This window comes from Vombatus ursinus, unplaced genomic scaffold (genome assembly GCF_900497805.2).
Source record: "Vombatus ursinus unplaced genomic scaffold, bare-nosed wombat genome assembly UNPS02014816.1, whole genome shotgun sequence".
Taxonomy (NCBI): Eukaryota; Metazoa; Chordata; class Mammalia; order Diprotodontia; family Vombatidae; genus Vombatus; species Vombatus ursinus.
In genome coordinates, this window is record NW_020954594.1 from 4,966,021 (window position 1) to 4,983,557 (window position 17,537).

The following is a 17,537-nucleotide window of genomic DNA, read 5'->3' on the forward strand; positions in this document are numbered from 1 at the left end:
CACCTGCCCTGCTCCGTCCCTCTTTCTCTCTGCAAGGCAAAGGATTAGGTGCTCAGCTCAGGGATCCGAGACCAGAGCCAACACAGAACCTGCTGAGTGCAATGGGAATGGGAACATCCCCCCTCACAAGCATTCATCATCACCTCCCCACCCAGGGAGAGGGAAAGCCTTGTATCCAGGTCATTGGTTTGCAAAGACTGGGGAAGCTGGAGGCCTCCCGGGGTTTACTAGATGACATGCCCCAGCAAGAACAGAGGAGACTGAGAAAAGTATGTGTGCAGTGGGAGGGCTGTGTATCTTTCTCTAAGTCTTTTTTATTCCTTCCCTCCCACCCACCCCCAGGGGCTTTTATTTAGGCGATAGTCATACTCAAATAACTGCTTCTACCTCCTTCAGGGAACCATACTGCTCCGTGGAGAGGAGACTTTATCTGGGAAACAGAGGCAGGAGTCCAGACCTCAGAGGGGTCTTACTCTCTTGGTACCTACTCCTTGGCTTGGTTTCTTCAGCAAGGTTTTAAGTAGCTTTCTCCATCTCACGGGTGCCAGCTGGAGTGGGTTTAATCTGTATAGAAACATCCATTGTAAGTATGTGATACTAGCTGTGTGACCTTGGGGAAATCAATTAATCTCTCTGGATTTTGGTTTCCTTATTTGCAAAATGGGAATATTAATAGCACCACTGTTTCCCTTATTGGATTATTGTGAGGAAACCTTGAAACCCTGGGAGCTATTATTTTATGGGTCTTTTTGGGTCTACTGAAGCAGCATGGAGTAGGACGAAAATAGAGTGCCAGAGTCAGGAAGACGTGAGTTCAAATCCTGCCTTTGACACTTAATTGTGTCATGATGGGCAAATCACTTTATTTCCTAATCTCAGTTTCCTTATCTGTAAAATGAGGGAGTTAAGCTAGGTGATCTCTAAGTCTCTTACAACTCTAAATCTGTGATGCAATCTGTGATTTGAGGGGCTGTTCAATGGTATTGTTAATTTAGCTCCATGCTTTCCTCACAGTCCACAGGCCCAAATCCAAAAGAAAACCATGATGGTGGGGGGATCCTCCTCAGAAGCCCAGGCCTACAAATTACGAGGCTGCTTGGCTTTTGTGACCCAATTAACGCCCCCTTCCTCTGTGGGCCGTTCTGGGAGTCACACCGACCTTTTTAGGTCAGAAATTTTTCTTTCCAGATGAGAAACAGGCCCATTTGATGGAAGTAGCTTGACTGGTTATTGAGTTATGGAAAATAATTAAACTGGAAAAATATTTCTTCTTTTCATAAACCAGGTTAGGTCTGAATGTTCAGGGCGTGGCCCTTGCTGTGTAATTAGGTGCTCAGCGGGCATCGCTGACTTGTCCGCTCCTCCCTCTTGTCAGGTCTGCTCCTGTTGCTGAGGCTGCGGCCACCCCTCCTCCCTCCTGGCCCCTGCAGGTGTGTCTCCAGGTTCCCTGGCTCTGTTCTCCACTCCTTACCCAGACTCGGGCCAAAGCAGTCACCCTGTCTCACAGCTCCAGCTGGTCCCACTGACAGTGACAGAGAGAATGGAATCCTCAGATGGCACAAGAAGCAACGGGGCCAGCCCTGAGGCCAGGGACATCCGAAGCCCCCTGAGCACCAATGGTAACATGGAGAATGGTGGTAAGGTCGAGGTCAAGGATTCCAAGGGCACCAACGGGCATGTTGGGGAAGGCGCTGAGAACAAAAACCCAGGGAGTCCCCTGAAGCATGGGGAGGGAAGGAGTGCCTTGTTTTCTGGTAATGACTGGAGGAAACCCATCATCCAGTTTGTGGAGTCTGTAGATGACAAGAGCTCCAATTACTTCAGCATTGACTCTGTGGACAAGAGGTCTCCTTATGCCGGCCTCCAGTTGGGGGGCTCCAAGAAGCTACCCGTAACCTTTGCAGAAAAGGGGGAGCTGCGTAAGTCCATTTTCTCTGAGTCCAGGAAGCCTGTGGTGTCCATCGTGGAACCTGCGGAGGGGAGAAGGAACAGCTACCCCCGAGGCGGAGATGTGGGCATCCTCCTTCGGCCCAAGTCCAGTTCAGAGGAGATCCTGTGTGACTCCTGCATCGGCAACAAGCAGAAGGCAGTCAAGTCTTGCCTGGTATGTCAGGCCTCCTTCTGTGAACTGCACCTCAAGCCCCACCTGGAGGGAGCCGCTTTCCGGGACCATCAGCTGCTGGACCCCATCAGGGACTTTGAGGCCCGGAAGTGCCCCCTGCATGGAAAGACCATGGAGCTCTTCTGTCAGACAGACCAGACCTGCATCTGCTACCTCTGCATGTTCCAGGAGCACAAGAACCACAGCACTGTGACCGTGGAGGAGGCCAAAGCAGAGAAGGAGGTAACCAGTCACTACCCCTCCCCCCACCAAGCCTCACCTGTGCTCTCCTCTGCTCTTCCCATTCCCCTTTAAGACCCCTGGAGGAGTAGGCCAGTCCCTTTTCCCAGGCTAGACCTTTCCTCCCCTGGGCTTGTGTGACATAGCGGAGTTAGCCGGTCACAGCCGGCTGGAATGTCTTTCTCCCCACCACAAGCTTGGGCACCAGAAATAGTGAATTCTTTGTGCCCAAAGATCTCAAAAGAGTCAAAGTGAGGAGGAGAAGATCATTTCTTAGGTGGTCACAACAGGTAAGGCGCTTGACCGAGGTTCTGAAGCAAATCTCTACATTAGAAAGGAGAGCAGGGCTGCTAGTCTACATGCCAGGATTTTTCTTTTTTTTGGCCTGGGGATGTGGTTGGGGTAAAGAGAAGGTGGGTAGGAGGGAGGAGAAGGGTGGAGGAGAATGGAAAAATTCTTGGAGTTGGAGTCAGATTACCCAAAATTGGAGTTATAGTCCCAGCACTTCTACTTACTATCAGGGTGACCTTTAGAAAATGATTTTACTTCTCTGTATGGACCTCAGTTTTCCCTTCTCTAGAAGGATGAGATTGGACCACATAATCTTTAATTATCTTCTAGCTCTAAATCAGGTGGTCCTATTCTTTTTGGCTCTAAAAAGGCAGATAGATCTCCTGGGTAGGGTGAAGCTAGATGGGAACAAGGGGTGGGCTTTTTTTTTTGTTTTTTTGCAGTCTGGGGCCCTCTCTGTGGGATCCAAGGTCTCTCCAGTTAGCAGAGGGACTCCTTGTCTTAAAATTTCCCCAAGGATCTTATTTATCCTTGCATGTGACTCTCAAAGATGTATGTAGGTGAGAAGCCTGGGAATCAGCTTCACTTGAAGGCTGGACTGGCAATGACCCCCTCCCTTTTCTTTCCCCACCTCCCCCACCGTTACCCGGTCTTAAGGTTCAGGGAGACCTCCATTTCTCTTGTCTCTTTCTACCCTGGAATGAGCAGAAGAATAGGATCATTAACTCCCAGGAGCAAAGATTTAGAGCTGGAAGGGTCCTTTGACAACATCTGGTCCAAAACCCCTCATTTTACAGATAAAGAAACTAAGCCCTAGAGAGGACCTTGACCAAGGTCACACAGGTGTTAAGGTGCAGAGCAGGATTTGAAGCCTGGACCTCTGTTTCCAAATCTAGCACACTTCTCATTGCACCACACTGCCTCTTAATAATAACACCTTATAATTGTGTAATATTTCCAACGTTTACCAGGGACTTTCACAAACACGGTCTCATTTGATCCTGATGACAACACTGGTAGTTAGGTATGGCAGGTATGATTATCTTCATTTTATAGGTGGAGAAAATGAAGCTGAGAGAGGATAGTTAAATGAGTTGCCTATGGTCAGACAGTTAGCAGATGATGATAGACTCAGGACTTCAACGAGGTTTATGTAATTCCAGGCCTAGGGCTTTGTCCATTACACCATTTTTGGATACAAACCATTTCTGTTCTATCTTTGAAGGAAGGGAAGCATCCCTAAACCCACGAGATGCTTGACCCCTTTCTGTACGCTTAATTCTTCTATCCCTGCAATTTTGTATTATAGGATTCAGACATGGAAGGGACCTTAGAGATTATCTAGTCAGACTATCATTTTGCAGATGAGGAAACTGAGGCCCAGGAAGGGGAATGGCTTACTCAAAGTTATAAAGGTCTTACCAGAGTACAGATATGAATCTAGGTCCTTTGACTCCAAATCCAGTGCTCACTGCCCCACGGTAGCATGCTCCACTCCAAGGCCATTTAACACTGCTTTTAATAAAGCTTAAGAAGCCTCTGAAGAAACTCCTGGCCACATTTTATGAGTGAGCAGAGCTGGTTGGAGTTAGGATGGAAAGGTCTCTTAGAGGAAACAGTTCTAAAACAAACTTTATAGGCCTCATCTTCATTGTTTTTTTTCCCCCTGGTGAGGCAATGGGGCTAAGTGACTTGCCCAGAGTCACACAGCTAGTGAGTGTTATGTGTCTGAGGCCAGATTTGAACTCAGGACCTCCTGACTCCAGGGCTGGTGCTCTATCCACTGTGCCACCTAGCTGCCCCTAGGCCTCATCTTGAACTCCCTAGTCCTTTCCCCTGGCAGAAGACTGTAGCAGAAAGGTTTAGGATCCCTGGGTCCTTGATGAGTTGTGGGACCACAGGCAAGCCACTGACCTCTTGAAATGACCTCTAGTATCCCTGTTAGCGCTAAGATTTTCAGATTTTTGTGATCTTGTGACCTATTTGGAAACAGAGTTAGCATAATATGTGCTCTCAGTGGAATGAGCTTAAATTGTGGGCAGCACAGTTATAAATCCAGAAAAAACATTCCCTTGTTCATAATTAGTTACCAAACCCACAGCTGTTCCCCACTAATTTGGGGTTCCCTTCATTTGTATTCTTCAGCTTTCTGCCCTTCCCTCCAAGCCTCTGTTAACTTAGAACTACCTGGGAGGCATTAATATATATAAGGTCATCACAAAATCTCTGAGTTGGAAAGAATCTCAGAGGCCTTCTTGTTCGATCTGCACCTGGAAAGAAATCCCCTCAACAACATCCCTGAGAAGCAGATGTCCTGTTTCTGACTAAAGACTTCCTGTTAGCTCTAAGCATTTATTAAGTACCTACTATGTGCCAGGTACTATGCTAAGTGCTTTACAAATATCTCATTTGATCTTCACAACAACTCTGTGAGGTAGGTGCCATTATTGTCCCCATTTTACAGATGAGGAAAATAAGGCAAACAGAGGTTAAGTGACTTGCCCAAGATCACACGGCTAGTAAGAGTCTGAGGCCAGATTTAATTTGTCTTCTTGACAGCAGACCCAGTGCTCTAGCCACTGCAAAATGAAAGTGGATTGTGGGACACAAATCAATCAACAGGTACTTATTAAGTCCCTCTCTGCCTGGAATAGAGCTTAAGGACACTTATCTGTCATGGGTATCACCTCAATAGGCTTCCATTAAAGGCCATCCACCTTGATTTCATAAAGGATCTCAGAGCCAGAAGGGGCAAGTTCTGTAATCTCTAAGTCCACCCCTCTTTAACACATGAAGAACCCCAGAGAGATGAATGACTCAACTGAGGTCACATAGGTGACCACTAGAGATGGAGATTCTCGTGGGTCTAGAATCCTGGTCTCCTGACTCTGTTGGCACCTCTGCCTGTGCACCCTCTATGGTGGCCACACAAAACCCCTTTGGGGTACTATAGTCTAGTGAGGATGGCACACACTTTCCTGCACGTACGTGTGCCTGTACATACATTGTCCTAAAGAACACAACCTCAATGAAAACCAGGCAGCTCTAAATGAATATAGTGTGCCCTAAACAGATGCTTACGGAGGAGATGTGCATTCATGGAGTGACAGAGAAAATACCTTGGTGCCATGGAAAGATTGCTCAGTGAGAAATCTGAAGACCTGGTTTGAGGCCCTGCTGTGTCATTTGCTAGCTGTGGGACTTTGGACAAGTCATTAACTTCAGGTGTAGCATGGTATAGTGGACAGAGTGATGGTGTTGGAGTTTGGAAGACCTGGGTTTGAATCCTTCATCAGCTAATTATTACCTGTATGACCTTAGGCAAGTCATTTAACCAAACTCTGCCACCTCATTTTCCTCAACTGTAAAATGAGGAAGTTAAACTTGAATGATCTCTATTGGCCCTTCCAGCTCTAAATCTATTATCCTCTGATGCTATGGTTTTCTCTGAGCCTCAGTTTCCTTAGCTGTAAAATTTAATTCAATCTAACAGACATTTATTAAGAACCTATCAGATGCAAGGTAGTCTACGAGGTGCTAGTGATACAAAGACAAGACATGATTCAAATACTGAAGTTTCTTGCTTACCTTCTTCTTGGGGACTGGAGGGGATAGGATGCCTACATTGTTAAGTATAATACAAAGGAAGGAATAAAGAGGCAAAGGAAAGAGTAGCCAGGGAGCTTCAGGAATATCTGAGCTGACTGGGTCTGGGGTATTTGGTGGGGGCTTCCCAGAGAAGGTGACATAGCAGCTGTGTCTGAAAAGAAGATAAGGATTCTGAGAGGTAGAGGGGTGAGGTGTGAAGGGAACATGTTCTGGGCATTGGGCAAATGCTCAAAGACTGGATTGGAACATTGACTTCAGGGGACAGTTGTCACATAGACTGAGGAAAGAAGATTGTGATGAAGTAGGTCTGGAAAGGGAGCTTGGCATCTAGTCGTAACAGGCCTTGAAGGCCAGACTGAGGAGTTTGTATTTTATAGGGAGCCATGGAAGATTTTGGATGAAAAAAATACTTCTCCTATCTCTTAGGGTAATTGTGAACAAAGCCTGTTCTAAAACACTACATAAATGTAAGTGTTCTCATGATCACCATTTTCATGAGAGATGAGTCCCTCTCTAGCCTTCTGAAATGCCTACAGGGATTATCTTCTATGGCGACAGCATAGCAAAGAACCAAAGTAATGGGATAGTTCGAAGGGCAGGGAAAGCTTTTCTGTGCCCAACTCTCTCTCTGGTGCTTTGCATTCTTCCCATTGGAGTCATTCTTTTGGCTTAAGGCATTGTTTTCAGAAATGCACATCAATTATTTGGGAGGGACACCTTCTTTATCATCCATCTGGGTCATAGGATTTAGAGCTGGAAGGATTTAAATGATCTAATCCATCATTTTACAGATGAGGAAACTGAGACCCAAAGACAAGTTAAGTGATGTATCCAAGATCATTAATACTTAGGAAGTAGTTAGAATAGCTGGAAAGTAGAACCAGGATTTGAATCTAGGCCCTCTGACCACAGCATTCTTTCCTCTGTGATACACTCAGTCTATTATCACCCTCATGTATGTTAATTTTTCAGATTAGCCCTTTCACAGTACAGGGCACTGAGGGAATGGGACGCAGCACTGGTAAGTCTGATGTCTGTAGGGTATGATGCTGATGCTGGCAGCTCTGATCAGGCAGTGGTGGGACCCTGAGCAAGGAGCTGATGTTGCAAGATGCCAGCTGAGCTCCTAGGGGCTAGAGTGGAGGAAGCCATTCATACAGGGGTGTGGGACATGACGCTGACTTCATAGTTCTGCCTAGGGCCAGCCAACACTGCTGGAATGTCAGGGTGGTAGACATTGAGAAAACAGTTTGTGGGTGGAGGAAAGAAAGCAAAGGAGAAGGCCTGCCCTCTTCTTAGTTCTTCTGTGGACCCAAACATCAACCTCCGTACATGGGTCTTTGTTTGGGACCTTGGGCCAAAACTGGTTCTGCAGGCCTGTTAGCAAAGGGCACAGATGAGGTAACCACAGAACCACCTCAACTGTGTAAGTCTGCAAATAAGGCCAGGGCTCTCCCTGGGCTCTGGGTGAATGAATGTCTTAAGGACCTCGATGTCCCTGAGCCAGGGATGTTTGGGGAGAGGCTACTTGGTAGGGATAAACACATTAATTAGCCTACTGGAGAATAGTAAAGGTTTAGATGTTAACAAGTTTATCCAATAGAATCATAGACTCTCAGAATTGGATGGCACCTCAGAGGCCATATTTGATCAAGAATCCTGCCTACAATCTAGCCAACAAGTGGTTAATCAGTCTTTATTTGAAAACTTGCAGTGAATGGGAACTTAATACCCCTGAAAGTCACTCATCTCAACTCTAGACAGCTATAACCGTTAGCAAGTTTTTCCTTTTATGGAGTCAAAATCTGCCTCTTAGAAATCTCTCCCAACTTCTCCTACTTTTGACCCTTGGGGCTTTTCTACATGATAGCCTTTCAAAAACTGGAAGGTGGCCATCAACTCCCTTCTGTCCTACACCCTCCAAGTCCTCTCTCCTGCAGACCAAACATCAACAGTTCCTTTGACTGACTCTTGTAAAGCATGGTCTTTACTCCCCTTACCATAATGATTACCCTCCTCTGAATACACTCTAACTTCTCAATGTCTATCCCAAATGTGGGACCTAGAACTGGACCCAATATTCCATGTATTGTCTTACCAGGACAGAGTACAGTGGGGCCATCCATCATTGTAGTCTGAACATCTTGCCTCTCAATGCATCTTAGGATAGTGTTAGCTTTTTTGGCTTCCAGGTCACATTATTAACTTATTCTGACCTTCAGAATCACTAAAGCAAAATCTCCTTGGAAGAGAAATGCCTGGGAGGCTACTTGACCCATCCTTTTGCATTCCAGCACTTACCACACCAGAAGGTATGAGAAGACTCCATGGTGTCTCCTTGTCTATTCCCATTCGCTCTATGAGGCAACTGGATGACGCAGCAGATAAAGCACTGAACTTGGATTCAGGACAACTTAAAGGACTTACTAGCTGTGTGACCTTGGGCATGTCATTTAATCTCTCTCAAACTCAGTTTCTTTAATGGTAATTAATAACAGAACCTACCTGGTGGGGTAGGTTGTAGGTCAAATAAGATAGTATATGTAAAATACTTTGCCAAACTTGAAGCCATATATGACTGCTAGCTATTATTATGATCCCAAGGATCATACAGGTCTTAGGATCATTGCATTTAGAGGGAAAAGGAATAAGCATTTATTAAATTATTACTATATACTAGGCACTATGCTAAGTGCTTTGCTAATATCATCTCATTTGATCCTCACAGCCACCCTGAGAGGTAGGTGCTGTTATTATCTTCATTTTACAGTTGAGGAAACTGAGGCAAACAGAGGTTAAGTGACTTGCCCAGGGTCAGGCAGCTAGTAAGTTTCTGAGATAGGATTTGAACTTAGATATTTCTGACTCCAGGCCCAGAGGTCTATCCATTGCACCACCTAGCCTGCTTCTAGAACTAGATTTAAAACTAGAATGGACCTTAGAAGTCATCCCATTAGCCCCTTCATTTTACAAATGAAGAAACTGAGACCTGGAGAAGTGATTTGCCTAAGATAGTGAGTAACAGGACCGACATTTGAATTCAGATCCTCTGACTCTGAATCCAAGTGTGTTTTGCACTATACTACATTGCCTTCTGTCTAACCTGGATCCTTATTGAGGAAACCCACCAGTACAAGAGCCCTCATAATTTAAAAACAAGTTCAGGGCACCTTCTCAGGGCAGACCAACTGTCTATTTTGCATCCCAGCCTGCTTGGCACAATGAGGCAGGCAGCTCAGCACTGACCCAAACTCCCGTCACCAAACGCAAAGTCAGAGTTGAACCAGCTGGGGCTGTGTCTGTTGCCAAAAACGTGTGTTGTGCCTTGGCTATCCTCTCTGGAGAACGGACTCTCCTAGCTCACACAAAGCTTCTCATTTTGGTTTGCCAGGACCCCCTGGGAGTAAATGAGCTCCTTGTCTGCCCTCTTGGTCTCAATCATTCCACTTAATTTATCTCCCTTGCACTTTGCTGGACTTTTTGGCATCCCATTTCTCAATTCTTCTGCCAAGCTCTCCAGTTTCCCAGCTTTGCGGCCAACGTCAATGCTCTATAAGAGTTCTTTTATCCTTTGAAGCAATGATGCTGAAAAAGTCACTGCTCTGACCCAGTTCTTAATGGACCAATGGTATTGACAGGTATTTTGGGAGACAGCCCCAGCTTAAAGGGATTCCCCCCTTCCCCCCCCCCCGGGAAGAAGGACTTGGCAAGAAGGTAAAAACCTCTTTCCCTCAAAGTTTTAATAGATTCATAAAATATTGAAGTTGGGAGAGACCTTAAAGGCCATCTTCTGACCCCTTATTCTTGAAGAATAGGAAAGAAATACAGCTCTGGGATTGGTTAGGTGTAAGTACTATGAAGAGGGGCAGCTAGGTGGTGTAGTAGATAGAGCACTGGGTCCAGATTCAGGAGGACTTGAGTTCAAATGTGGATTCAAATACTTACTAGCTGTGTGATCCTGGGCAAATCACTTAAGTATCTTTGTCACTCCAGTTTTAAGTCATTCCAGTATCTTTGCTAAGCAGAGAGTTTGGGCTTGGAATCAGGAAGACTCATTTTCATGAGTTCAAATCCAGCCTCAGACACTTACTAGTTGTGTGATCCTGGGCAAGTCACTTAACCTTGCTTGCCTCAATTTCCTCATCTGTAAAATGAACTGGAGAAGGAAATGGCAAACCACTCCAGTATCTTAGCAAATGGGGTCATGAAGAGTTGGATGTGACAGAAATAACTCAACACTATGAAGAAACTAAATCAATTACCTTATTTTTATTAAAAATAATTTATTAATGATATTTATTTATTATATGTATTATGATTATTAATTTTTATTACTTACTAACCATCTGCTATGTGCAAGGCACTGTGCTAGGCACTGGGGATATGAAGATCAAAAAAATTATATGGTTCCTGTTCTCAAGGACAGGTTATAGAAGGACACTCTATACATTGACAAGTAAGTAAATAAACTAATACAAAATCATTTCAAGAGGAAGCAATAACAGCTGGAGATTGGGAGGAGAAATCAGGGAAGGCTTCAAGAAGTCTTCATGGCCCTCTAGCCATACTTCAAAGGAAGCTAGAGATTCTGCAAGGAGGAGGTGAGGATGGAGCACATTCCAGGCATGGGGGAGCATTTGTACTAGGATGGATAGGTGAGAGATGGAAGTTGTGTATACTATAGGAAGTAGGAAGTAGGAAGCAGAGATGACATGAGGTGACTTCCATGGGCCGCTCCAAACTCAAGGATTGGAAAGGTTGCATTTTATGGAAAGAGTTGTGGATTAAGATTCTTCAGGTGACTGAGTTCTGGTCCCGACTCTTCTGCCAGCTGGCTGTGTGACCTTTGGTGTATAACATCATCTTGCTGGTGCTTAGTTTCTTCAGCTGTACAACGAAGGGAGAGGCCTGGGTGACTGTGAAGGTCCCTTCCCACTTACATTTAGTGACATTCAACATCTGCAGCGCCCACTGAGAGGCTGCACAGCTTCAGACTGGGTGACCAGGTATCATTACTGTATTAGAATCCTACAATGGAAGGGGCCTTTATCAGTCAATAAGTATTTTTTTTTTTTTGGCTAGGCAGTTGGGGTTAAGCGACTTGCCCAGGGTCACACAGCTAGCAAGTGTTATGTGTCTGAGGCCGGATTTGAACTCAGGTGTTCCTGAATCCAGAGCCAGTGCTCTATCTACTGCGCCACCGAGCTGCCCCAGTAAGTATTTATTAAGCACCTACTATGTGCCAGGCCCTGTGCTAAGTGCTGGGAGTAGAAACAAAGGCAAAAGACAGTTCCTGCCCTCAAGGAGCTCACAGTCTGGTTGAGGAAGACAACACATAAGGAGAAGTTGATGCAGGAGGGAGTGGTGTCCAGCTCAAGGGCATGATGAAGTCCTGCAGTGGGTTGGGAAATGATGCAAATGACTGCCCTGGGAAATCATGGAGTCCAGCACCTGCGTTTTACAGAGGAACCTGAGGCCCAAAGTGATTGACCTGAGGTCACACAGTTAGCTTGTGTCAGGGCCAGGACTGGAACTTGGGTCTCCAGACTCCCAGTCTAAGGTCTTTTTCTACTCTACCATAGCTGACCTTTCTGGTATTGGGATGCCAGGAAGGAAAAAAGGACAGGGAGATCCCAGGGGCACAGATTAGTATTTAATCTTTGTTGTTGTTCAGTCATTTACTCCATTTGGGATTTTCTTGGCAGTGATACTGGAGTGATTTGCCATTTCCTTCTCCTACCCATTTTACAGGTGAGCAACTGAGGCAAACAGGGCTAAATGACTTGCCCAAGGTCACACAGCTAGTAAGTTTCTGAGACCAGATTTGAACTCAGGAAGATGAATCCTCCTGACTTCAGATCCAGCACTCTGTCCACTGTGTCACCCAGCTGCCCCTCAATCTATTCAATCTACTTTAATCTAGGGGACACCAAACATCCATTTTAAAATTGAAAACTGTGTTCAGTGTGTTGGATGTTTATCCAGATAACTAACAACTACCTAGAAGCAGCGGCTTCAATTATCTAGTTCATTTGATCACATTCGATAGCCTCTAAGATCTCTTCCAGATCTAAAATTTTATGAGTCTGTGTGGGTAGCTTGGGCCTGGAGGGGGACATATAAGTACCTAATCACTACTTCTTTTGGGCAGCGTTGGCTATTCTGGAGTCACTGCCTTTAGCTGGAGCCCACAGTTGGCCTCTCTGCGTATTCAGATCTGTCTTCAATGGGAGAGCTTCCATCCCTGACCCAAGGTTCCAGACATGTTTGGGTTACCCCAGTGGAGAAGGCTGGATGCAGAAGTATGGGAAGGATTATGCTTCCAGGCCCCTCACCTCCAAGGGAGGGCTACTATTTTATTCCTATCGGGCTGCAAAACCCAGCTTTTCAAGGGGAGGAGAGTGTTGAGGAGGTTCTTAAAGGAGAATTGAGGTGGGATAGGCCCATTTAGAATCTATCACAAGTAGTGGAGAGGCCAGAGGCAGCCAGACAAGTGTGGGAGAGGAAGGTATTTAGTGGCAGGCCTGGGCAGGGAATTGAACAGGGAGTAGGAGGAAATCGCAGGGAGGGGTAGGCTGGGGTGGAGCCGGGGGAGCAGAAGGTGAGGCTCAGAGGCCCCAGTCTGACATCAGGGGGATCTAGCCTAGCCTCCAAAAAAAAGGGGAGAAGGGAAGATGGAAGGGGGCAGAGAAACAAGAATCATTGGGTGGGGTGGGGTGGAGCGGGGTGGGGCCGGTAGAATCTTAGAATCATAGACTCAGAATTGCAAGAGACCTCAGCGAGTTGGGCAGAATTTAGTTTCAGGATTGGGGAGAAGGAAATATGTTTTAGGAGAAACAGAAATGGGATCCAGAAGGGAAGTGTCAAGGTTAGAAAGGGTAAAATTCATTTAAGCCAGACACTTTACTTCTCTAGAGACTGAATAAAATGAGAGGGCTGGAGTAGATTAGTTCTAATGTCTCTTACAGATCTAAAGTCCTACAGTCCTAAAGATAAAGAAGGGAGACAGAGAGAGTAAGGAACCAAAGCTCGGAGGGCAATGAGAAAAACAGAAAGCAGAGTAATGGTCAGTTCCAAGAGGGTCTGTGCAGCCCAAGGAGGCAACAGGTTGGAGTCTGAGTATAGCATCTTCTAGGACAGATGGCGCCTGGAAATGAGAGATATTTCATATGAGGTAGAAATGGAAAGATCAGCAGAACAGATTAGTGCAAGAGGCTGGGCCAATAGAGGAGAAAGGGTCCTGTAGGACTTGGAGAAGGCTGGAGTCCAAGGGGGAGAAAGCTGAAAACCGACAAAGATGATGAAAGGGCCCTATACGATGTTTTGCAGAAAGGGTAGATGGGGAGGGGTAGGAGAGGCAGGAAGAGAGGGAGGATAAAACTCTTGCTAGGGTGAAGGCTGAGAGAACTGAAGTTCATTTTGGGGAGACAGGAGGACATGAAAAGTGGGAGCTCTCAGCTCACTTTTCCTCAGAGAAGAAGGGATGTTAATCTGGGCCTCTGGAGCAGGAGGAGGAGGAAGAGAAAGAGAAAGAAGAGAAGATGAGATATAATTTGTAAATGTGGGAAGGCAGTGATCAGAAGTAGAGACAAGCTGTCTACTGCTCTAGGCAGAGGAATCAATCAGGGAGAAGAGGAGGAGAAAGGAGGCCTCTTGATTCTCCAGGGCACTGAATGAGTCAGTGAGGGTGACTTTTTCTTCCAAAGATGGTCATTTAAGATCAGAACAGGGTGGGAGGGACACTGAGGGTCTTGGACTAAGAACAGGAAACCAAGAGTGGCCTCAGACTCTTTAAGGGGAGCAAAAGGGGTAGACAGGATGTGTAAGAGTAAAATGTTTATTTCTTCAGAGGCATCGTGCTGTGATGGATAAGGTACAAGACTTGGAACCAGGAAGACCTGGGTTCAAATCCCATCACGCGGTATCTGGGCAGGTCGTTTAACCTCTCTGTGCCTCAGTTTCCTTATCTGTAAAATGAGGGGGTTGGACTCACTGGCTTCTAAGGTCTCTTCCTGCTCCAAAGAGGCTGTGATCTCTCTTCAGGGGCAATGGAAGGAGCATTGGAGTTGGAGTCCTGCCCGGCTTTGACATTCACAAACCTTGTGACCATGGGCAAGTCACTGTAGTTGTCTGAGTCTCCATTTCCTCATCTATAAAATGAGAATAATTACACTCATATTCCCTACCTCATGGAGTGGTTCTGTGCGAAGTACCATTGTTGTATGGGTAGTAGTGATTTTTACTGCCCCCATTATGGGTGAGGTCCCCATTATGGCCCTTGTTATTTCGCCCTCCATGACTTCACAGGGAAAACAAATCTTGCTGCCTCTAGATTGGGTTAGGAAGTCTCAGCTTGAGTGGGAAGGCCTTCAACTCCACCCTGATGCTCATGCTTAGTTCAGGGGTTCCCTAACGACAGGAGAGTCACTAGGGATGTATATGCCCATCCTTCTTCCACATGGGGGTGGTGGTGAAAAGAGGGAGTGTTTCTCTTAGTCTATAAGATTAACTCAGGGTTAGCATCTACTTGGGTCTCCTGGCTCCCTAATAGCACTATCCAGGCTACCTATAAGGTATTAGAGTTGGAAAAATCCTTAGAAATAATTTGGTTTAACTATTCCCTCCCACCCCCCTTTATAGATGAAGAAAGAGACCCAGAGAGGTTGTGACTCGTCTAGGGTCACACAGCTAGTTAATTCTAACTAGCTCTAACCTGGGTCTCTTGACTCCTACTCCAGGGCTATTTCTAATGTCTCCCAACCTTGAACCACCATCTCTACCTGCCCAATGGGTTCCTTTTCTTTCTTTCATGACCAGATGGGTGGGCCCATTTCTAGGCCAGGAGAGATACCCAAAGGAGTACTTGAGCCTCTTTACAGGTCTTAGGACCTTTCTGTCTAACCAAAGAGAATGACGATCTCCACTAACTTCTCCACTTTCTTGCCATGTTGCTTCTTTCTTGGGAGTGGAGGTGGAGTTAGGCTAAATCCCCTTATTGTCTTTCCCTTATACTGATGTAACTATGTTTTAGCCAAACAGACATCTTCCTGTTCCCTGTACGTACCATTACTCCACCAGCCTCCAGCCCTTTGCCCAAACTGCCTCCATATTTAGGATGCTCCCTTCCTCACCTCTGCCTCTCCAAATCCCAGTGCCCTTCAAGGACCAGCCCAAAGGCCGCTCCCAATAAGAGGCCTTACTTGATTTCCCTAGTAGTCAGGGCTCTCTTCTGCACCCTTCCCACCTAATTTATATTTATTTTGTATATTTTTAAATCTGTAGGGTATTGTAAGCTCTGCCCATTTCCTGCCTATATGTGTGTCCCTTAGCATGGTGCCTGGTACGTTGAAAAGGGCATAGTAAAAGCTTGTTGAAACCTCCTCTCTTACCTGGTGAGGTTGCCCAGGATTTCCTTCCTGCTTCCCTCAGTTTGCCTCTCCTAGCTCCCAAGGTCCCTAGAAACAACTTGGTGGGGGCTATGAGCTAGCCTTGGCTAGAGAACCTTGGCAATTATTCACATTTCCATAGTGCGCTGAGATTTACAAAGCTTTTTTCTTACCGCAACACTGAGAGTTAGGTGTTGCAAGTATTCTTCTAATCATCTTATAACTGGAAACTGAGGCTCAGTGAGGGAGGTCTGGTACAAAGCCAGTAAGTGTCTGAGCTGGGGTTTGAACCTCAGGATTCCAAGCTCAACAGGCTTCCCTTGGCAGAAGCTGGGGAAAGGCTAGAGATGAGACAATCTTTGTAAGGATCTATAGCTTTCTGATTGGATAACCACTTTCCTGTTCCCCACTGGTTTTCCCAGCCTGCTGGGCTCCTTCTTGCTTGAGAAAGCCCAAAGCAGCTTCAGCCACAGGCAAGTCAGCTCTCTCTGATCTTTATCCATAATTGGCCCGTTGGCTTTGGCTCCTGTCATTTGGGGGTAGGAGTCCTGCTCCCAGGCTCAGTCTCTAATGGCTCTGTGCTGGCCAAAGGCCAACTCACATTCCTAGTGGTTTTTGGCTTCCTTGACTCTCTGATTCCATGGACACCCTGGTAAAGGACATGGGGTGGGGATAGGGGAGGGAGCCCTAGATACCCTGGTTCAAATTACTTCTGTACCTTTGGAGTCCTTGGGTGAGTCAGGGCTCCTCAAGGGGCCTTGGTCTCTTAATTTACCAAACTGGGACATCCACATTTACTCTTCACCTCTTTGTTGGGTCAACACAATGATAAATGCTTTGAGATTCCCAAGAAAGAGTCCCCATTAGAGCAAGGGGCTTTGTTACTGATTGCGATTGACTGGGCTACTCCCCCTGAAGTATGCCTGATGCCTAAGGGGTGAGCTAATGGAACACGTATGTTCTGTCCCACAGGGATATGTAGACACAAGCATGCCCAGGTGCACCCTTTGACTCTAGAGGATTCAATGTCACAGGAATAGAGGGGAGATCTCCTTCCACCTTAACCCCAGGCAATACTGGCCCATCCCTGCTCCCTTAGCCAGGGCACGAATTAATTCCTCTCCTATTCTCCCATCAGCCTTTTCCTCTCTGGGCTCCACCAGTCCCCTTCTCTCTTCCTAGGATGATGGAAAAAAAAAAGTGCCGATCCCATCAAAACTGAGGTTCTGCTTGTTCAGGCAGAGGCCTCAGCAGCAGCAGCAGCCCCAGCGCCTGCTAGCAACACTTACCTAACACCATTCCACAATTATATATGAGACTGTTATTGCTGCTGGGACACTCCCTGGGCTGGCCTAGACTGGGCTGGGCCCCCCACCTTATAAGCCCATCCTGACCTGACAAGGCAGGTGCTTCCCTCCTGGAAAACGGCAACCTATTCAGAAATGCCCCGGGTGGGAAGTTGGGTGAAGGTGAAGGGGGAGAGGAGAGAGCTGAGCCCATACCACTCACTTTCTGCAAAGTTTTCTTGTTCTAATAAACAAATCTGTCCCAGATCTGAAGAAGTAGCTGGTTCTTTATAGAATTTGTCTCCTGCTCTCTCCGATGGGAGCAAAACCCCTATTATTCTTTAAATGGCTGAAATGCTGATAAGGCTAAAGAAAAGAAGTTTTCTACTACTCAGTCAATTAGCATTTATTAATCACAAGTGCTAGGCACTGTGCTAATCTCTGAAAATACAAGAAAGGCACCCCCTAAAAAAATCAGTCTTGCTTTAAAGGATCTCATGGTCTAAGAAGCAAGACAACGTCATGCAAAAAACTATGTTCGAACAAGATCCATAGGAGATCAATTGGGAGTGGTCTCTGAGGGAAGCCATTAAGATTAAAGAGGACTGGGAAAGGCTTTTGCCG

General features: G+C 46.2%; 1 protein-coding gene across 1 annotated transcript in view; it reads left to right on the forward strand.

Annotated features, from left to right (window-relative positions):
• The first annotated feature begins 409 nt into the window (after positions 1 to 409).
• TRIM29 (tripartite motif containing 29) overlaps positions 410 to 17,537 on the forward strand; it is a 51,940-nt gene continuing 34,812 nt past the window's right edge. The window contains exons 1-2 of the mRNA XM_027835516.1: positions 410 to 583; positions 1,376 to 2,344. Of these exons, the coding sequence (XP_027691317.1) occupies positions 1,541 to 2,344 (804 nt within the window). The 5' untranslated portion in view covers positions 410 to 583; positions 1,376 to 1,540. The remainder of the gene's footprint in view (positions 584 to 1,375; positions 2,345 to 17,537) is intronic.